This window comes from Macaca thibetana, chromosome 16, assembly GCF_024542745.1.
Source record: "Macaca thibetana thibetana isolate TM-01 chromosome 16, ASM2454274v1, whole genome shotgun sequence".
Taxonomy (NCBI): Eukaryota; Metazoa; Chordata; class Mammalia; order Primates; family Cercopithecidae; genus Macaca; species Macaca thibetana.
In genome coordinates this window covers 17,415,732-17,434,733 of record NC_065593.1, presented here as the reverse complement: position 1 = coordinate 17,434,733, position 19,002 = coordinate 17,415,732, and the positions used below count along the sequence as shown (strand labels likewise).

The following is a 19,002-nucleotide window of genomic DNA, read 5'->3' as shown; positions in this document are numbered from 1 at the left end:
AGGTATGCATTGGCTCCCTGCTGCCTTCCCATGACAGTGTCAGCTCTAGGAAGGCAGGGATTGGGTTCATCGCCGTATCCCCAGTGCCTAGCATGGGGCCGGGCACAGAGGAGGCACGGGGGCTGATACCGATAATATAATGGACCAGCGCAGCACAAGCATCCGTCCCGCAAAATGTGATTCATAAACAACCACTATAGCCACACAGGAGCACAGCCGACTACGAACTCAATAAACAGCCCATTAATATTTACTGAAAAATCCACAAAACCTGGGCCTCAGCTCATCCATTTCCAAGGCTCCAGTAAAATCCTCAATTCCTAGCATAAGGGACAGCCAGCCTTGTGGCTTGGTGTCCTCTTCTGTAAAGTGATCCAGCAGAGGCCCCAGATAGTTTTTCTGAGGAGGCTGAGAACTCGGTACCCCTTCAAAAGCATGTGCTGTCGAGGCTGGCGAGAAGGCGGGCCCCAGCAATGTCTTAAGCAATGCAGCTCTAGTCCCCAACATGCAGGGCCCAGCCAGACAACCTTCCTCCAAAGCTTCTTTTTATTATTACTTTAGAAATTTTTTTTTTTTTTTTTTTTTTTTTTTTTTGAGACAGAGTCTCGCTCTGCCGCCCAGGTTGGAGTACAGTGGCCGGATCTCAGCTCACTGCAAGCTCCGCTTCCCTGGTTCCTGCCATTCTCCTGCCTCAGCCTCCTGAGTAGCTGGGACTACAGGCGCCCGCCACCTCGCCCGGCTAGTTTTTTGTATTTTTAGTAGAGATGGGGTTTCACCGTGTTAGCCAGGATGGTCTCGATCTCCTGACCTCGTGATCCGCCCGTTTCTGCCTCCCAAAGTGCTGGGATTACAGGCGTGAGCCACTGCGCCTGGCCAGAAATTTTTTTTTGTTTAATTTTGAATTTTAGGAGAAATGAGGTCTCACTATGTTGCTCAGGCTAGTCCCAAACTCCTGAGCTCAAGTGATCCTCCTGCCTTGGCCTCCCAAAGGGCTGGGATGATAGGCATGAGCTACCATACCCGGCCCCTCCAAAGCTTCTTAGTGACAGCTGCTGATACTGGAGCAATGGCTGTCACCATTGCTCCCCACGCCAAGGCAAGTGCCAGGGAATAGAAGCCTGTCCAAGGCTTCCATGCAGCTAGGTAGGCCCCTCTCAAGAAGAGTTCTGGGCTAGGCGTGGTGGCTCATACCTGTAATCCCAGCACTTTGGGAGGCCAAGGCGGGTGGATCACCTGAGGTCAGGAGTTAGAGACCAGCCAGGTCAACATGGTGAAACCCTGTCTCTACTAAAATACAAATATTAGCTAGGCATGGTGGCATGTGATGTGCTTGTAATCCCAGCTGCTTGGGAGGCTGAGGCAGAAGAATGGCTTGAACCCGGGAGGCAGAGGTTGCAGTGAGCCGAGATTGTGCCACTGCACTCCAGCCTGGACGACAGAGCGAGACTCTGTCTCAAAAAAAAAAAAAAAGTTGGCCGGGCACGGTGGCTCACACCTGTAATCCCAGCACTTTGGGAGGCCGAGACGGGCGGATTACAAGGTCAGAAAATCGAGACCATCCTGGCTAACACGGTGAAACCCCGTCTTTACTAAAAATACAAAAAAATTAGCCGGGCGTGGTGGCGGGCGCCTGTAGTCCCAGCTACTTGGGAGGCTGAGGCAGGAGAATGGCGTGAACCCAGGAGGCGGAGCTTGCAGTGAGCCAAGATTGCACCACTGCACTCCAGCCTGGGCAACACAGCAAGACTCCATCTCAAAAAAAAAAATTATGGGTGAGTTTCACTTTCTTCATTCCTCTTCCCTTCCAGGGAGTCTTCTATCCCCTTATAACTTGTGGCCTGGGCCATTGTCTGACTGGCCTGACCCTTCCCTGTGGCCCCAAATGCTCCTTGCTGGCCTCAGGCTATTGCTGGGCAGCTGTGAGTATCACTTGCTAACTTTCTCTGAGGCCACAGAGGCAGGTCTCTCCCCCGAAAGCTGAACCCATCGCTCTCCCTGAGAAGAGCCGGGCATCATGCCTTGTGGGTCAGTTTTCCTATCGGAGAATGGACTATGCCCACCATCCTCCACCACTTTGGCAGACCTCTTTCCACTAGAGCATTTCTATTGAGTGATTACAGGGGGTCTCTGCCCCTCTCCAGGAGAAGGCAAGGTCTCCCAGCAGAAATCCAGGATGTCTGAGTTCGTCCCAGCTCTGCCACTCACTGGCTGTGTGACCTTCGGCAACTTACTTAATCTCTCTGTGCTTGTTTCCTTGCTGGAAAATATTGATAACAAGCATAACAAGAGTACTTATTTCAAAGATTTGGTGTAAAGATTAAATAAGCTAATATGTGTAAAGGGCTTAGAACAGTGCCAGGCACACAGCCCCCAGTAAACATGAGCTATTATTACTATAAATTTGCATGTATTGTCAAGAATTGATGAGGTTCTTCCCCATAGGACTTTAGTTGATTAATCTTAATGTTGGGCCGGGTGCAGTGGCTCATGCCTATAATCCTAGCACTTTGGGAGGCCAAGGCGGGCGGATCACTTGAGGTCAGGAGTTTGAGACCAGCCTGGTGAACATGGTGAAACCCTGTTGCTACTAAAAATACAAAAATTAGCCAGGTGTGGTGGCAGGTGCCTGTAGTCCCAGCTACTTGGGAAGCTGAGGCACAAGAGTAGCTTGAACCTGAGGGGTGGGGGTTGCAGTGACCCGAGATTGTACCACTGCATTCCAGCCTGGGCAACAGGGCCAGAAAAAACAAATCTTTTTTTTTTTTTTTTTTTTTTGAGACAGAGTTTTTGCTCTTGTCACCCAGGCTGGAGTGCAGTGGCGTGATCTTGGCTCACCGCAACCTCCACCTCCCGGGTTCAAGCGATTCTCCTGCCTCAGCCTCCCAAGTTGCTGGGATTACAGGCACGCATCACCACACCCAGCTACCTTTTTGTATTTTTAGTAGAGACAGGGCTTCGCCATGTTGGCCAGGCTGGTCTCGAACTCCTGACCTCAAGTGATCCACCTACCTCAGCCTCCCAAAGTGCTGGGATTACAGGCATGATAATAATCTTAATGTTGTTATTTTTATCATTGTCTGGGCAAAGGCCTCAGACATTTGAGGGACTTACAGAAAACAGCATGTTCTTCTTGTCCTGGTTCACAGCTCTGGGGTCTGAGATGGCCTCTGTGTGCTTGGTCACGGACACAGATTCACCTGGTCATGGAATCAGAGATGAGAAGCCCCACATGAAGACACACCCATCCCGTGGCCCCACCCCGTGGTCCCATCCCGTGGCCCCATCCCGTGGTCCCATCCCGTGGTCCCGGTCCACTAGGTCCCGGCCTCCTGGCGGGGGGGCCTCACCCGTCAGGATGGACTGGTCCACTCGCAGTGTGGTGGACTTGATCTCGATGAGGCGGAGATCAGCAGGCACTTTGTCCCCCACTGTGCGGGGAGAATGACTTGGCTGAGAGTGGCTTTGGGCACCACCAGCTGGGAAAAGCCAGAAGGGTTCCTAGGACCCAAGGCTGGGGCTGGGCGTCGAGTGCCTGAGCTGTGATCGCTCTGGTGGACCCCTGTCCCTCTGGCCCACAGTCTCATCTGTCCAACAGGGTTTTGGCCAAAGGGCTTTGGAGGGATCCGACAGCCACCCTCTCTGTGCATACAGCCAGAATAATGGAGGCACAGAGAGGGATGGGGCTCCCAGGCCCATATAATAAAAGAAGGAGGCCCCTATGGGAGGCTGAGGCAGGAGGACTGCTTGAACCTGGGAGGCGGGAGGTTGCAGTGAACCGAGATTGCGCCACTGCACTCCAGTCTGGGCAACAGGGCAGGACTCCATCTCAAAAATAAAATAAAATAAAAATAAAATAAAATAAAAAGAGGAGCCCCCTGGCATACCCGCCACTTCTACAATGTCCCCTGGGACGATGTCCCGGGCACGGATCCTCTGCACGCCCTTGCGGTCCGAGCGGATCACCTTGCCCATCTCAGGCTCATACTCCTTCAGGGCCTCGATGGCACTCTCGGCGTTGCGTTCCTGCAGAACAGAAGGCAGGCAGGCGGTCTGCCCTGTTGCCCCCAGCAGGCCGCCCCCTTGGAGTGACTCCCCTGGGGCCTGCGATGGAGCTGGAAGCAGAAGGGTCTGCAGGACGCCAGCAGCAGGTGGAGGGCACTCCTAGTGGCTGGGAGACCCCCGGCCCGGTCCCACCCCCAGTGCCTCCCACCTGCCACACGCCCACAATGGCATTGGCCACGAGGATCAGCATGATGACCAGGGGCTCCACGAAGGCGGTCGTGGTCTCCTCGCCCTCCTCGAACCAGGCCAGGACCTGCAAGATCACAGCTGGTGAGCTCAGGCCCTGCTGCTGGCCAAGATCTGCTCTTCTTTTCCTTGGCACCCCGGATCTCCTGTCTGCTCCCCTGCTTTGCGGAGATAGCATTGGGGAGCCCTTGGCTTGGAGAGGGCCACTCCTCTGAGAAGGCCTTGGCATAGGATGCCCACCCCACAGGAGTGACCACCCCACCCAGGCCAACCTTCAAGGCTGTGGGGCAGTGGGACGGGTGCCTGCCCAGGCCTTACTGTCTGCCTGGAGCAGAGCATCTCAGTGTAGTCCCCACACCAGCAGCGGCAGCGGCTGGGAACTTGTAAGAAATGTTGATCTCAGGGCCTCTCCCAGACCTCCTGAGTCACAAATTCTGGGGTGGGGCCCAGTCATCTGTGTGTCAGCAAGCCTACGGATTCTTTTGAGACAGAGTCTTGCTCTGTTGCCCAGGCTGGAGTGCAGTGGCTCGATCTTGGCTTACCGCAACCTTTGCTTCCCAGGTTCAAGCAATTCTTGTGCCTCAGCCTCCTGGGTAGATAGGATTATAGGCGTCCACCACTATGCCTGGCTAATCTTTTTATATTTTAGTAGAGACGGGGTTTCACCATGTTGCCCAGGCTGAATTCCTGAGCTCACCCGCCTCGGCCTCCCAAAGTGCTAGGATTACAGGTGTGAGCCACCGCAGCCAGCCAAGCCCAGGTGATTCTGATGCATGCATCCAAAACCCATTAGGCAGCAAAGTATCACTGGGAATGGAGGAAGAGCAAGGAGAAGCAGCCAAGAGGAGGCTGCAGGAGGTTCAGACCCCAGAGTCCTTGTGGGGGGCACTAGGACCCATGAAAGGGGCTCCGGTAGCGGCACTCAGGCAGGGGCAATGTGCCCCCCAGGGGCATTTGGCAATGTCTGAAGACATTTTTATTTTTTTGAGACAGGGTCTTGCTCTGTTGCACAGGCTGGAATGCAGTGGTGTGATCACGGCTCACTGCAGCTCCGGCCTCCCGGGCCCAAGCGATTCTCCTGCCTCAGCGTCCAGAGTGGCTGGGACTATAGGCCTGCACCACCACACCCGGCTAAATTTTTTTTGTATGTTTTGTAGAGACAGATTCTCCCTATGTTGCCCAGGCTGGTCTCAAACTCCCGGGCTCAAGTGATTTTACTGCCTCGGCATCCCACAGTGCTGGGATTTCAGTCATGAGATGTTAGGCCCGGCTGTCTAAAGACCTTTTTGACGGTCACAGCTGGGAGGTGCTACTGGCATCTGGTGGGTAGGGTCCAGGGATGCTGCTAAACACCCTACAGTGGGAAGCTCCCCCCCCGCCGCCAACAAAGAATGATCTGGTCTAAACTGTCAGTAGTGCTGAAGGAGAGACAGCCTAGGCTACAGCAGGGCGGGGCAGGGGGCAGATGTGAGCTGGAGAGCTCGCTGAGAGCCAGAGGATAAGATGGATTAGAGGGGTCAGGTGGAAACTGGGGGCCCAGTATAGGGGCCATGAGGGTTCAGGCAAGGGAAGCTGAAGTCTGAGCAGGGCAGGGCCAGGGAAGGCCAGAGAGCAGGCCCAGGGTGTGGAGAACAAGGCCAGGCTCCAGGGCCTCAGAGCACTGCCCAGCCTGGCTCTCCCTCCAGGGTTACCCACTCCCACAGGATGGCAGGCAGGGCCCCACTTACAAAGGAGACAAGGGCGGCCAGCAGCAGGATGCGCACCAGGAGGTCCTCAAACTGTTCCAGCACCAGCTCCCACAGGGACTTCCCTGGGAACAGGAGTCATGCGTGAGGCTGGGCCCCCACCACTGACCCTTCCCACTTGGAGCTAGGATGGCCCCGGAAACCTCCCATTCTCTCCCTGCACTCGGAAGAGGGAGGACCCAGATCCCTGAGAGGCTCAGGTGGGTGATCCTGGGGAGCTCAGCAAGGCCTCACTCAGCGGGGAGAGGGAAGTCACGACCTGACGGTGAAGGACCCAGGGATGCTGTTCCGCGGCCTAGCGGTCCATCACGGTGCCAGCCTCACCTTCCTCAGTCGGGAGCTCTGCAGGATCCAGGCAGCCACGGGAGCCATGAGGAGACAAAAGAGGAGTGGGTCACGCAGGGGGCCTCGGGGGAATCTGGCAGCGCCTGCCCACCGTGCCCGCCCAGACCCCCACCACGGACTGGATGTATCCCCCAGGGCTCTGAGGTCACAGGATAAATGGTTTGGACCCAAATGCTTCCACCCCTCTACCCTCCCCCCACTCAGATTGAGGAAGATCTAGGGTGACTTGGCTCATCTTGGGATGAGATCGGAGCCAAGAGGGTCCTTCCAGCCCCTCCGGTCCAGCCCCTCCCTGCCCCATTTCACAGAGGGGAAACTGAGGCCTAGAAAAGAGACACTTCCCCCACCCAGGTCACACAGAGAGTGGGCTGTTCTCACGGCTCCCCTGCATAGCCCTTCCTTAGATGGCCGCATAGTCCTGTTGAGCATCTCCCACCCCCGCAGCAAGGCAGCCCCTCCCTCAAACGGAGAACACCGGCTCAGGCATCTTCCGCTCACCAGGCCTCTGACATCCCTGCTCCCCTGCGACCAGCTGGACAAGGTCTGCAGCTGGGCCGGCCTGCTGAGCCCCACCGCACAGCGGGGCTCCCCCTGGACAGGACCCTAGCAGCCAGCACCCCGCAGTTAGGATCCCTCCCACAGTGCAGTCCCCCCAGGCCCTGCACTCCAGGTGAGTTCAGTGAAGACCTCCCAGCCCCACCCCACATACCCAGTTTCCCCCACCCCCCAACATAACATGGTGAAGAACATTGTTTCCAAACTCCAACAGCACCCGCCTCACTTTAGGTGCTTTTTTTTTTTTTTTTTTTTTTTTTTTTTTTTGAGATAGAGTCTCGCTCTGTCGCCCGGGTTGGAGTGCAGTGGCCGGATCTCAGCTCACTGCAAGCTCCGCCTCCCGGATTTACGCCATTCTCCTGCCTCAGCCTCCCGAGTAGCTGGGACTACAGGCGCCCGCCACCTCGCCCGGCTAGTTTTTTGTATTTTTTTAGTAGAGACGGGGTTTCACCGTATTAGCCAGGATGGTCTTGATCTCCTGACCTCGTGATCCGCCCGTCTCGGCCTCCCAGAGTGCTGGGATTACAGGCTTGAGCCACCGCGCCCGGCCAGGTGCTTTTTTTTTTTTTGAGACAAAGTCTCGCTCTGTCGTCTAGGCTGGAGCACAGTGGTGCGATCTTGGCTCACTGCAACCCCCACCTCCCAGGTTCAAGCAATTCTCCTGCCTCAGCCTCCCGAGTAGCTGGGATTACAGGCACGCGGCACCACTCCCGGCTGATTTTTGTATTTTTAGTAGAAACGGGGTTTCACTGTGTTGGCCAGGTGGTCTCGAACTCCTACCTTTGTGATCTGCCCACCTCGGCCTCCCAAAGTGCTGGGATGACAGGCGTGAGCCACCACGCCCCAGCCTCGGTGCTGATTTTTATCTCCAACATTTCCTGAAGCACCTTTCATATCAGGCAGAGCTGGGTGCCTCAGGCCCCTGACGTCGTTGAATCATTCCTGCAGCCTAAAGGGGAGGCTGCAGAGAGTTCCAGCCCCTCCACTTCACAGACCGGGGCTTGAAGGATCACGGTGGAGGCGTGGCTTGAGCAAAGCCACACAATGAGTGAGTGGGTCTGTGTGGGGAAGAGAGGGGCGGGAGCCGGGCTCTGGAGGATGGGCTTGGAGAAGCTCCCCCTTCCCAGGCCACAGTCTAACTGAGCCCTGCCTTCTCTTGTCCCTTGCCACTCATAGGACGTCTCCGGACATCTGCGGCATCTCCCCGAAGCTTGTTAGCCGTGCGGAATCTGAGGCCCCGGCCCTGGCTGGCTCTCTTCCACCTCCTCCTTCCTGACACTGGAAACAGGGCCTCGCGTCGGTCCACCTGTTTTTGGCCTGCAGGCATTTCTTTCCTATGGGAGCCCTCTCCCCGGACCACCTGTTTGGAAGCTTTAGGGTCTGCACCTGGCAGCTGAACCCTGGGGAGTATCAAGCAGCCCACTGGACTGCAGGAATCCAGGAGGAAAATATATAGCCTAAAAATACACTTTCTAGCATTTTCTCCAAAGTCCTATTTTCGGCAGTGGCTGACATTTTCCGTGGAAAATGTAATCTCCAGTGTCCTGCGTCGAGATTAAAATCAAACAGACTTTTTCCTTCTGATCTATTTAGCTGAGGCGAACAGGAAAGGCGGGGGGCGGGCCAGGCCTGGTTTCTGGGCCAATTCTCCAATGGAGTAGTGTGCTTTAGAGGACACCCCAGCCATGCTCCAGCCTCAAATCAGGACAGTGCTAACCTCACGGTGTGCACGGTAGGCTTGTGCCAGGCGCTACCCAGGAGATGCCTGTAACCCTCACCTTTCTTTGTTCTGGGCAAGGGCGAGGCCTGGGGTTGGGAAGCGTGTCGTGGGGTACACGTGCCAGCTCCGGTCCCTGTACTTCCTCACAGAGGTCCCCATGATGCCTCCTGCCTGCCTCGGCTAGTCTCTTAAAGTTCTCCTTTCTCTTTTTTTTTTGAGACAGAGTCTTGCTCTGTCGCCCAGGCTGGAGTGCAGTGGCGCGATCTTAGCTCACTGCAAGCTCCGCCTCCCAGGTTCAAGCAATTTTCCTGCCTCAGCCTCCCAGGTAGCTGGAATTACAGGCGCTCGCCACCACGCCCAGCTAATTTTTGTATTTTCAGTAGAGGCGGGGTTTCACCATGTTGGCCAGGCTGGTCTCAAACTCCCGACCTCGGGTGATCCACCCACCTCGGCCTCCCAAAGTGCCGGGATTACAGGTGTGAGCCACCGCGCCCGGCTCAGTTCTCCTTTCTCTACCTGTCGACCTGGGTCATCTCCCCTTCTGCTCTCTGACCCACCCTGACCCAGGACCCACTCTTTGGTGCTCATGATGCTGTTCCCCAAATATTTCTGGTCCTCCCCACCTTGTGGGCATAGTAGGAAGGCACTTCCCGGCCCCCGTGTGACTTTTGAGAAGAAGGATCTGTATTCCTGCCAGGTTGGAGCATTGACTTTTGGTGGGGGGCTTTCTAGGAGGTCACTGTCCAGTAGAATGTCCTGTGATAGCAGAAGTATCCTCCATCTGTGCTGGCCAGGACCGGAGCCACTAGCCACAGGCAGCTGGTGCGCCCCTGGACTGTGACTAATTTCAAATTTTACTTTAATTTTCATGCATTTAAATGTAAATAGCCAAGCGGTTGGAGCTCTTTGACACTCTCCTACAGCAGCCAGCAGCCTGTGAGATGGTGTCTGCTCCATCGACCGGGGTCACAGAGTGAGGAAGGCACAGAGCCCCCGATGACCAGTCTGCTGCCAGCACTCAGCAGGCGTGAGAAAGGAGCCTCTGGTCCTTCAAGGTGCCGAGATTCCGAGGCGATGGCTGCAGTAACCAAGCTGAACCTGACTGATAAACCCCTCCACCCAGACCTGGCTTCCTCCGCAAAGCTCCCTCTCACCCCACCCCGCTGAGGAGGGAGGCCTGACCTGCCCCGAGCACAGCCGGCTCCTTGTGGGGCCTTGAGCCTCATTTGGGAGGTGGCGTACGCACACCCACCTTGAAGGCCTGCTGTGATGATCGTCATCATCATTACTATTAACAGCCACATTTACCAAGCACCTGCCAAGCAATGCCCCAGGTGCCTTCCCGCATTATCTGCAGAGAACAAATGGGAAGACGCTGGGGACCGAGCTAAGCACGTGAGGTGCTTAGCAGAGGTCATAGCAGCAGCAGCTGGTGGTGTGCGCCAGACGTGCTGCTAACTCCCTGTGTGCCTTATTCTCATGATCCTCAAACAAGCTGGGAAGGAAGATGCCATTGTTATACCCATTTTACAGAGTACACAACAGAGAGGTTGAGTGACTAGTTCTCTGTCACACAGCGGGGGAGGCCGGGAAGGGTTTTGAGCTCAGGCAGTCTGGCTCTCGATGCCCTGCTGTGGGCCTCCTGCGCTAATTCTTAGGCTGTCCTGCCTTCCCTCCTCCACGCTCTTTACCACCCACCCAAGGTCATCTGAAAACCTTGGTGTCCCATGTCCTGGTTGCTGGGCTGGATGTCCTCATCCCACCAGTCGGTGTGCCCCTCTGTAGAGAACCCAGGATTTTTGGACAAATCCTCCTGTCCAAAAGACGCTGCTGGCCTCCCTCATGGGGTTTTAGGGGCCTGCGAGGCTCTGCCTGCTCAGGCCTGGTCTGCTTCTAAATTCAACCCTGAAGGACCCAATTCTCCCCTTGCATGAGTGAGCCCCAGGGTGATGGAGGGAGCCCAGGGCTGGGAGATGCCCCACTCCAGGCGTTCCTGGAAGATGCTGGCTCCTTCCTTGCTCTCTCCGAGGCTGCATGTTGGGGTCTGAGACAGTTCCCCTTGAAATGGCGGCCTTGGGCCTCTCGCAGTGCCAGCTGTCCCATCTGTTAAATGAGAGAGTGCCCTGGCTCTGCCCACTCTCACGGCCATCCGCTGGGCTGCAGGGGGCAGAGACAGGACTGGGGGGGGGGTGCCGCTCCCTCTGAGAGCCACAGTGGGGCTGGCCACTATTCTCTTCTGAGCCTCTGCCTGGCCCATGTTGCCAGGCTGAGAGGGCCTGTGTTCACGGAGGCCCCGCGTGCAGGCCTGAGAGTCAGCCTGCGGTCCTGGGACAAAAGGGAGGTGATCAGAGAAGCTTTGTGGCTTAGATCAAGGAATCTGGTCCAGAGGGCTCAAGTTCAAATCCTGCTCTATCTCACAATACTTCCGTGGCCACAGGCCAGTTACCTCATCCCCTGTGTCTGTTTCTCCATCTGCAAAAAGAGGGTGATAATGGTAAGTACCTCACAAGGATGCTGGGAAGATTGAACAGCATGCATGAAGCACGTGGAATGCAGAGCACACAGTGAACACGCTCCAGCCATGATCACTTGCTAGAATATAAGCTCTAGGGTACCAAGATTTTTTTTTTTTTTTTTTGAGACAGAGTCTCGCTCTGTTGCCCAGGCTGGAGTGCAGTGGCCGGATCTCAGCTCACTGCAAGCTCCGCCTCCCGGGTTTACGCCATTCTCCTGCCTCAGCCTCCCGAGTAGTTGGGACTACAGGCGCCCGCCACCGCGCCCGGCTAGTTTTTTGTATTTTTTAGTAGAGACGGGGTTTCACCGTGTAGGCCAGGATGGTCTCGATCTCCTGACCTCGTGATCCACCCGTCTCGGCCTCCCAAAGTGGTGGGATTACAGGCTTGAGCCACCGCGCCCGGCCGGGCAGCAAGATTTTGTTAAGTGCAGCGTCTCCAGCACCCAGAGCAGCTCCTGGAGCATAACTCAGTAAACATATGTGACGAATGACTGACCTGCCTGTCCTGCTCATACAGCTTCAGTGGCTGTCTTTGGCCTACAGAATAAAGACCAATCTTAGCATGGCCTTCAGGGCCTTCCTGGATCTGCCCCCACCTGCCCTTCCAGGATCATGTCTGTATCCCGGATGTACATCTGTCCCTCCGTTAGCCAAGCCTCAGGATCGCCACCCCTGTTTTTTTTTTTTTTTTTTTTTTTTTTTTGAGACGGAGTCTCACGCTGTTGCCCAGGCTGGAGTGCAGTGGCGCGATCTCGGCTCACTGCAAGCTCCGCCTCCCGGGTTCCCGCCATTCTCCTGCCTCAGCCTCCTGAGTAGCTGGGACTACAGGCGCCCGCCACCGTGCCCGGCTAATTTTTTGTAGTTTTAGTAGAGACGGGGTTTCACTGTGGTCTCGATCTCCTGACCTTGTGATCCGCCCGCCTCGGCCTCCCAAAGTGCTGGGATTACAGGCTTGAGCCACCGCGCCCGGCCAACCACCCCTGTTTTTTAGTTTATTTGTAATTCACAAATCATAATTGTATACATTTATGGGGTCCAGCATGATGTGTTGATAACCCCATTTTGCCAAACCTTCTCCTCCTCATATATATATATATATATATATATAGGTTTTATATATATATATAGGTTTTTTATATATATATATAGGTTTATATATATATATATATATAGGGTTTTTTTTGTTGTTTTTGTTTTTTTTTTCCCACACGGAGTCTCATTCTGTTGCCAGGCTGGCGCAATTTCGGCTCACTGCAACCTCTGCCTCCTGGGTTCAAGTGATTCTCCCGCCTCGGCCTCCCAAGTAGCTGGGATTGCAGGCACCTGCCACCACGCCAGGCTAATTTTTTATTTTTATTTTTAGTAGAGATGAGGTTTCACTATGTTGACCAGGCTGGTTTCGAACTCCTGACCTCAAGTGATCCGCCCACCTCGGCCTCCCAAAGTGCTGAGATCCCAAGATGCTAGCCACCGGCCTTCCTCCTCCCACATTTTACTTGTGCCATTCCTTCTGGGCACAGCAGCATCCCATCTCCTCATCTGAACCCCCTTTCCCGGAAGCCCCTCCCCTACCTCATCGATGTGCCCTTCTCTGAACAGTCGCCAGTATCCCCCCGCCACACTGGAACACTTCCAGGGCGGGGCGGGACTGAGTCATCCCTGTGTTTATGCTGAGTCCTTACAATCACTGTTTACTCTGTTGCTCCGTGGTGTGAGCCCATAGTCCAGAGAAGGGGGGCAAGCGATGCCCCGGGCTGCCCCCTGGCTCCACACCCCCTGCTCCCCTCATCCCCCTTCTACTCCTTCCTTCATTGGAAACTGGTATTTCAGCTTCTAAATGTCAGTTGCAGCCGGGAGAGGCAAGCACTCACCAGGTCTTCCTCAAAGGTAAATTTACAGAGCAATTAAATCGTCACTTGCAGAGTCAGGGAGAGGCCCTGGCGAGGCAGGGCCCGCCCAGCCCACCTGGCCCTGCCTGTGTCTCCGGGGTCCACCTGGAGTGGACACCTGACCTTGCTCTGCGGGGGCCGCTGCGGGGCCTTGGGAAGCAGCTCTCCGCTCTGCAGAGGGGCCGGCAGCACCCCTGGCTTGTCCGGAGCTGGAGATGAAGGTTTGCCCAACATCTCTTCGCCCGACTGTGTTGTGGGAAAAAACAGGCCCCGCCTTAGGGTGCAAGAGGGTGAGGGGGCCCAGCTGGGCAGGCCTGATGCTGCTCCTGGGGGGCTCCGGCTGCCCAGCAGAGGCCAGTGGGAGTGAAAACTAGGGTGAAGCATGAAAGACGTTGAGCTTCCAAAGGGCTGCAGGCAAACCACACCCTCTCAGATCCTGCATGGCCCTTATGGGATCTCAGGATCCCAGCCGTGCTGTCCTGAGGAGCAGCAGGTCCAGGAAGGGGCAGGTCTGCCCAAGGCCACCCAGCAAGCAGGGCCACTCGGATGGATGGCTACCTCCTCCCGACACACTCCGTTCCTCTTGGCCTGGTTTCCGTGGGCTACGCATATGGGTTGCCCGAGTTTCAGCGCCAACTAGGGCCTGGAACTTATTTGAGGGCAGCAAATAAGGCCAGAGCCAAGAAGCCGCTGGCAGGAGTCTAAATCTGGACCACCTGTCCCACCTGGCAGCCCTGGGGCCAAGGCGCTCATGCAGATGGGCCGCGTGTGGCCCAGGAAGGCAGGCTTCTGCCCGGCTCACCAGCTCCCTTGAACAGAGACCACCCCAGGACACCTCCTGGGATCTGCCCGACTCCCATGTCACTGGGGTCTCCAGGAAGTTTAGCTACAGGCAGGACATGCCCAACAGAGCCAGGTATCTTGCCTTGGCTCCAGTCCAGCAGAGGAGATGGGCAGCCCAGCCCATCTGGTGGTTCCTTACCATACAAAAAGACACCCAACGTGACTTTAAACAGAAAGAGGCCAAGCAAACCTACGAGAGGACTCTTCCCCCAGACTGGCACAGATCAAACCGTCTGGTCCTCCCCTGCACTGGCGAGGCAGCGGAGAACGAGCCCGTCACTCGGCACAACCGCACAGAGAACCAACTCTTTAGTGACAGCTGACGACCCTGAAAATATACACCCACTTAGACCCCACAGTTGCACCCCCAGGAATGCGTCCTTCAGTGATATTCACAAGTGCGTGACATGATGTGGCAACAAGAATACTCCTTGCGATACTGCGCGTCATAACAGAGGCTGCCAACACCACAAGCGTCCACCAGAATTCAGAGAAAAGCCACACGCCGAAATCCCACGCAGCCACCAGGAAGCCCCACCGTGCCCTTCCTGGCACCGGCTCCAAGAATGACTGTCAAGGTCAAAGCAGGGACAAAGAGCACTTCTCCTCCTCCTGCTTCCGTGTGGGAAAAGATCACAAGGTCACAGCTCCAGATGTGTGTATGCACGGACTGTCTTGGGAAGAAGACGCAAGAAACTGGGAGGACTGGGAATGGGTGGCTGGGAAGAGTCGGAGACTTTGCTGTGTACCTTTTGTACCTTGAAGCTGGCACTGTGCACATTTTTATTCAAAAAATAAAAAAGACGTAAAAGAAAAAGCCCCCCAAGGAAGCTGAACTCTGGGTACCTCTGGCACCTGCAAAGGTGGGCTCACAGGAGGTGCTGGGGCCAGGAGCCTCCCCACTCACTCCCTGTTGGGACGTGGGGCAGATGCTGTTTTATGTGTGAGTGGAGGGGTTCCTGGCTAGCATGCTCACTGGCTGTGCTGCTGAGGCTTCCCAGCTCTGAAGCATCTGTCTGCAGTGAACGGGGAGGGTGGAAGGTGGGGTGGGATCCCCAGCCCCTGCCTCCCTTCCTCCCTCCCCCAGCAGAATTTGCAAGCTTCAGGACTTAAGCAAATGACTTCCTTGTGGTTTCCACACTAACGACCTTGCAGGTGCACAGCCTCCTGGGGTGGGGAGAACACACGTCTCTGGGATGTCCCTTCTACCCACAGGCCTGACCCACCCTGCCACGCAGCTGGTGGCCAAGAGCCCGCCCCAGCCTCTTCTGCGACAAGGAAGGATGACTTGGTGTCTGTGACCTCAGTAAAGACTCACAAACAACCCTGGGAGATGGGTTCTATGGTAGCCTCACGTATGGAGAAGAAACAGAGGCACAGAGAGGCAAAGAGGCTGGTCCAGCATTGCACAGCTATGAAGGGGCAGGGGTAGCGTTCAAAGCCTCATCAGCCCCACTCCAGTGGCTGTGCTAGGACATCTGCGCCTCCTCCTCAAGCCACGGCAAGCATGTGGCAGGAAGGAACAGCTGGCTTCCCTCTGCTCACCTAATGACTTCTAGAGCCCTGGAATGTCCCCCAGTCCCAATCAGTGATCTGAGAGAAGAGCCCTCTAGGGACCCACGGAGGCTGGAGGCAAAGCTGAAAAAGCTGCACCAGTGGACCCAAACTCCTAGCATAGGCGCCGACACCAGAGTTCCGGAGCCTGCAGAACTTGTGACTCTCTTGTACAGGTGGGGAAACTGAGGCCCAGAGAGGCGCAGGTACCCAGTGCTAGCTCCACCACCTACTGTGTGACCTCGGGCAAGTGGTTTAACCTCTGGGTGCCTCCGTTTCCTCCTGTATAAAATGGGGATGACAACAGTTCCTCCCTTACGGAGTTGTTTTGGGGAGGAAATGAGATAATAGATGAAAAATGCTGAGAACAGTACCTGGCACATAGTAAGTGCTCAGTGAACATCAGCTTTTATTATTAATACTATCAACGCCCAGAGGATCCAGGGGAGCCCAGCAATACCCCTCCCCAACTTCTCCCATCACAGCCCAACACACATCCACCCTCTGTGCACCTACATACCACGCCAAGCCCACAGCCTTCCCCATCAGCTCACACAGGTGTGCAGTGGCCAGGGCACCCCAAGATCTCATCCGACCAAATAACCGGTGGGGAAGGCTGGGGCTCCCTCCCTCCCAGCCGGTTCCTCCTCTGCTGGACCAGTGAAGACATGATGTCAGAACGGAGACAGACCTTGGCTAGGGTCATACAGGAGCAGAATTTGTGTGATTCCAGGGACAGGCCAAGGGCTGCGACTCCAGTTTCCCTCGGGAATCAGGATTCCCAAGCTGGAGGCTATAGTAGCACAAAAGAGGTAGTGGGACCCCAGACCTGCCTGCCACGGCCCTCGCCGCTAGCCCACCGCAGGGTCACAGGCAGGCCATGCTGCCCAGCTCTCCTGCAGCAAAGCACAACCTCCCTGCCAAGTCACTAATGGGGGATATTAAATAATATTTATCTCCCCAGTTCCTCCCACAGCTCAACTAAATATAGCAACTAATTTTTTTGAAAAAGGATTTCTGCTCCAGAAAGATAATATTTATATAAGAGGTGGTTTTCATAAACCAATACAAAACCCAAAAGTCCTTTTCTGACACCTCTTCCTAATTTTCAAGCTAGCCCTGAGTAGTAGGATCCCAGGGCTAGAATACCTTCCCCTCTGGCTGGCTGGGAACCCCAAAAGGGCAAGGCTCCAAGTCCCCAGAGGATGCAGACCCTCTGAAGATGGTGAGGGCATTTCTCCTGGGATCCCTCACATTCTGCCCGGCGCTGAGGGCATGAGCAAGGGGGTGGCAGGTCCTGCCTGGAAGGGATGTGGGGAGGGCACGTCTGTATCTTCCACCCTCATGGGACCTCCAAGGTGCCAGGCCACATCTGGACAGTACCCGGTGGCACTCAATGTGCCTTCTAGCAGAAACGAGGATCCCACACTCCTTTGAAGGAGGTGAGGACGAAATGATACCCCTCCACCCGAAGAGCAAGGGCGTGAAGCCTCCCTCCCTCCCCAGAGATGGGAAGGGCCTCCCTGGCAGCTCCCTGAGGCCTTGACTCCGCCACCCCAGGAAGGTGGGTCTCCCGCCTCAGCAGTTCAAAGCCCCCACCGACTCCGCCAGCCACATCCGCTTCGGGTTGCAGAAAGAGGAAGACCTGGGGTGGGGGTGGGGGCCCCAAGGCTGCTGGCTGATAAGCGGCACCTTCTTAGGCGTTTCTGGAGCCCTCAGGGGAGACCCTGGGGCCAGCTGGGAGGCCGAGCCTGAGTCTCCGGCCGTCCCTCGCCCGCCGGTGTCAGCGCTGCACCTGCACGATACCGGCGGAGAGGCGCGGCGTGGGGGGTGGAATACGGTCCAGGATGGGGTGGAATAACGCTTCCAGGGTGGACGGGGCCGGGGTGGAGGTGGGAAGTCCGGGAGGACCGCGCAGAGGGTGCCAGGCGTCCGGTCTCCCCAGCTGGAACCCGACCCCAGCCCCCAGCCCCCAGTCCCCGCGCCCGCGAAGGTGGCCGCGCAGCCCCGCCGGTGCCCCAGGAGCATCCGAAGAGGTTTCCGGAGCCCTCGCTTCCTGCCCGCCCAGAGCCGGGTGGGGAGGCAGGAGGGGAAACTGAGACTGCGGCGCGCGCGGCCCCCGCTCCCCGGCCCGGCCCGCGCGCTCACCGTTGGGGCCGTAGCGCTCCCGCGCGCCGGTCACCTGCGCCGCGCTCAGGCCGCCCTCGGCTGTCACCGAGAAGTGGCGCAGCACGTCGGCGGCCGGGAGCAGGTGCGCCGCCTCCATGCCTCCGCCAGGCCGTCTGCGCCGTCGGCACCGTCGAGGCCGCCTCTCCGTGGGGGGCTACAAAGCGGGGCTCGGGGGGCTCGGGCCCGGGCTGGCGCCGCGCGAGGCCATGTCCGCTCTGGGACCTTCCCCGACGGCAGTGGCGGCGGCGGCCCCGGCCCGCGCCAGGATGCTGCGCCCGGGACTCCCTCCCCGGGGCGGGGCGGCGCGGGGCCCGCCCCCCATCACACCCCTTCCGGCCGCCCTGCGCGCCCGCCGCGACCCGGGGCGCACCGCCCGGGCCCCCCGCCCGTTCTGCAGAGGGGAAACTGAGGCCGCCGGCGGGGCGCGCGCTGGGCCCCTGTTGGGAGCCGGAGGCGCTTGGCTCGGGGGTCCTGGATTCCGGTCCGCGGAGCTGCTGGGGTGGGATCTGGCCGAGAGCTGGGGCGGGCTGCGGAGCACCCGGCTCTGGGCTGCGCATCGCCTCCTCTGAGTTCTCCTGGGCCCGGGGCGTCCGGCTTCCCAGCTCGAATTCTGCAAAGTGGCTTCAGAGGGAACCCGAAAGCCTCTGAATAAGCGGGTTTCCCCTAGAGGAAAGCGCTGGGTGTTCTCCATATTTGGTGTTTCTGCCTTCTTTATTATACCTGATGCAAACGACGAGTTGATGGGTGCTGACGAGTTGATGGGTGCAGCACACCAACATGGCACATGTATACATATGCAACAAACCTGCACGTTGTGCACATGTACCCTAGAACTTAAAGTATAATAATAATAAAATGAAAAAAAAAAAAAAAGTTCAGAAAACCAGGCTCCTTACCCTAGACTCACACCGTCACCCCAGCAGGAAATGTAACCAGGGAGCAAGGGTGGGGCTCCCCAGAGCGGCCCGAGAGGGTGGGGTGGGGGTCTCTGCCCAGGGCTCCCAGGGGACTGACCCTGGCTCAGGGAGGGGGAGAGATGGATGAGACCCAGCCCCAGCGCTCCCGGGCTCCACCCGCCCCAGGAGGGCCAGGAGAAGCGGCAGCGGGTCAAAAGAGGAAGTCGCAGGAAGGCAGAAACCCGGCCAAAAGGAGGAGCTAAGAGAACAACCTGATTGACGCTCCCTCGAGCTTGACAGACCCAGACAACCTCACCCCAGCCCCCATGTGCCTCCCCCCACGAGCTGGGCTCTGCTGTCTAGAGCCTCAGCCTCTGCCATCCACCAAGGCTGCACAGGGTCAAGAGATGCCAGGATTGAGCCCGCACAGCTGGCTGTTCAAACCCCAAACCCCTTCGGTGCCTCCACAGTCAGGAAGCCCTGCCCCAAGGACACAGCCCCCCGCCCACTCCTGAGAGCCTCA

General features: G+C 57.0%; 1 protein-coding gene across 3 annotated transcripts in view; it reads right to left on the bottom strand.

Annotated features, from left to right (window-relative positions):
- Positions 1-17,851, bottom strand: part of ATP2A3 (ATPase sarcoplasmic/endoplasmic reticulum Ca2+ transporting 3) — a 38,380-nt gene extending 20,529 nt beyond the window's left edge. Inside the window, exons 1-7 of one of the 3 annotated variants that reach the window (XM_050765809.1) lie at positions 17,563-17,851; positions 6,318-6,335; positions 5,976-6,058; positions 4,211-4,315; positions 3,885-4,023; positions 3,348-3,428; positions 3,112-3,197 (exon numbers count right to left, since the gene is read on the bottom strand). In XM_050765809.1, coding sequence (XP_050621766.1) covers positions 3,112-3,197; positions 3,348-3,428; positions 3,885-4,023; positions 4,211-4,315; positions 5,976-6,058; positions 6,318-6,335; positions 17,563-17,680 — 630 coding nt within the window. In that variant the 5' untranslated portion in view covers positions 17,681-17,851. The remainder of the gene's footprint in view (positions 1-3,111; positions 3,198-3,347; positions 3,429-3,884; positions 4,024-4,210; positions 4,316-5,975; positions 6,059-6,317; positions 6,336-17,562) is intronic. The other 2 variants (XM_050765811.1, XM_050765810.1) reach the window with 2 other exon arrangements.
- Between the last annotated feature and the right edge of the window lie 1,151 nt (positions 17,852-19,002).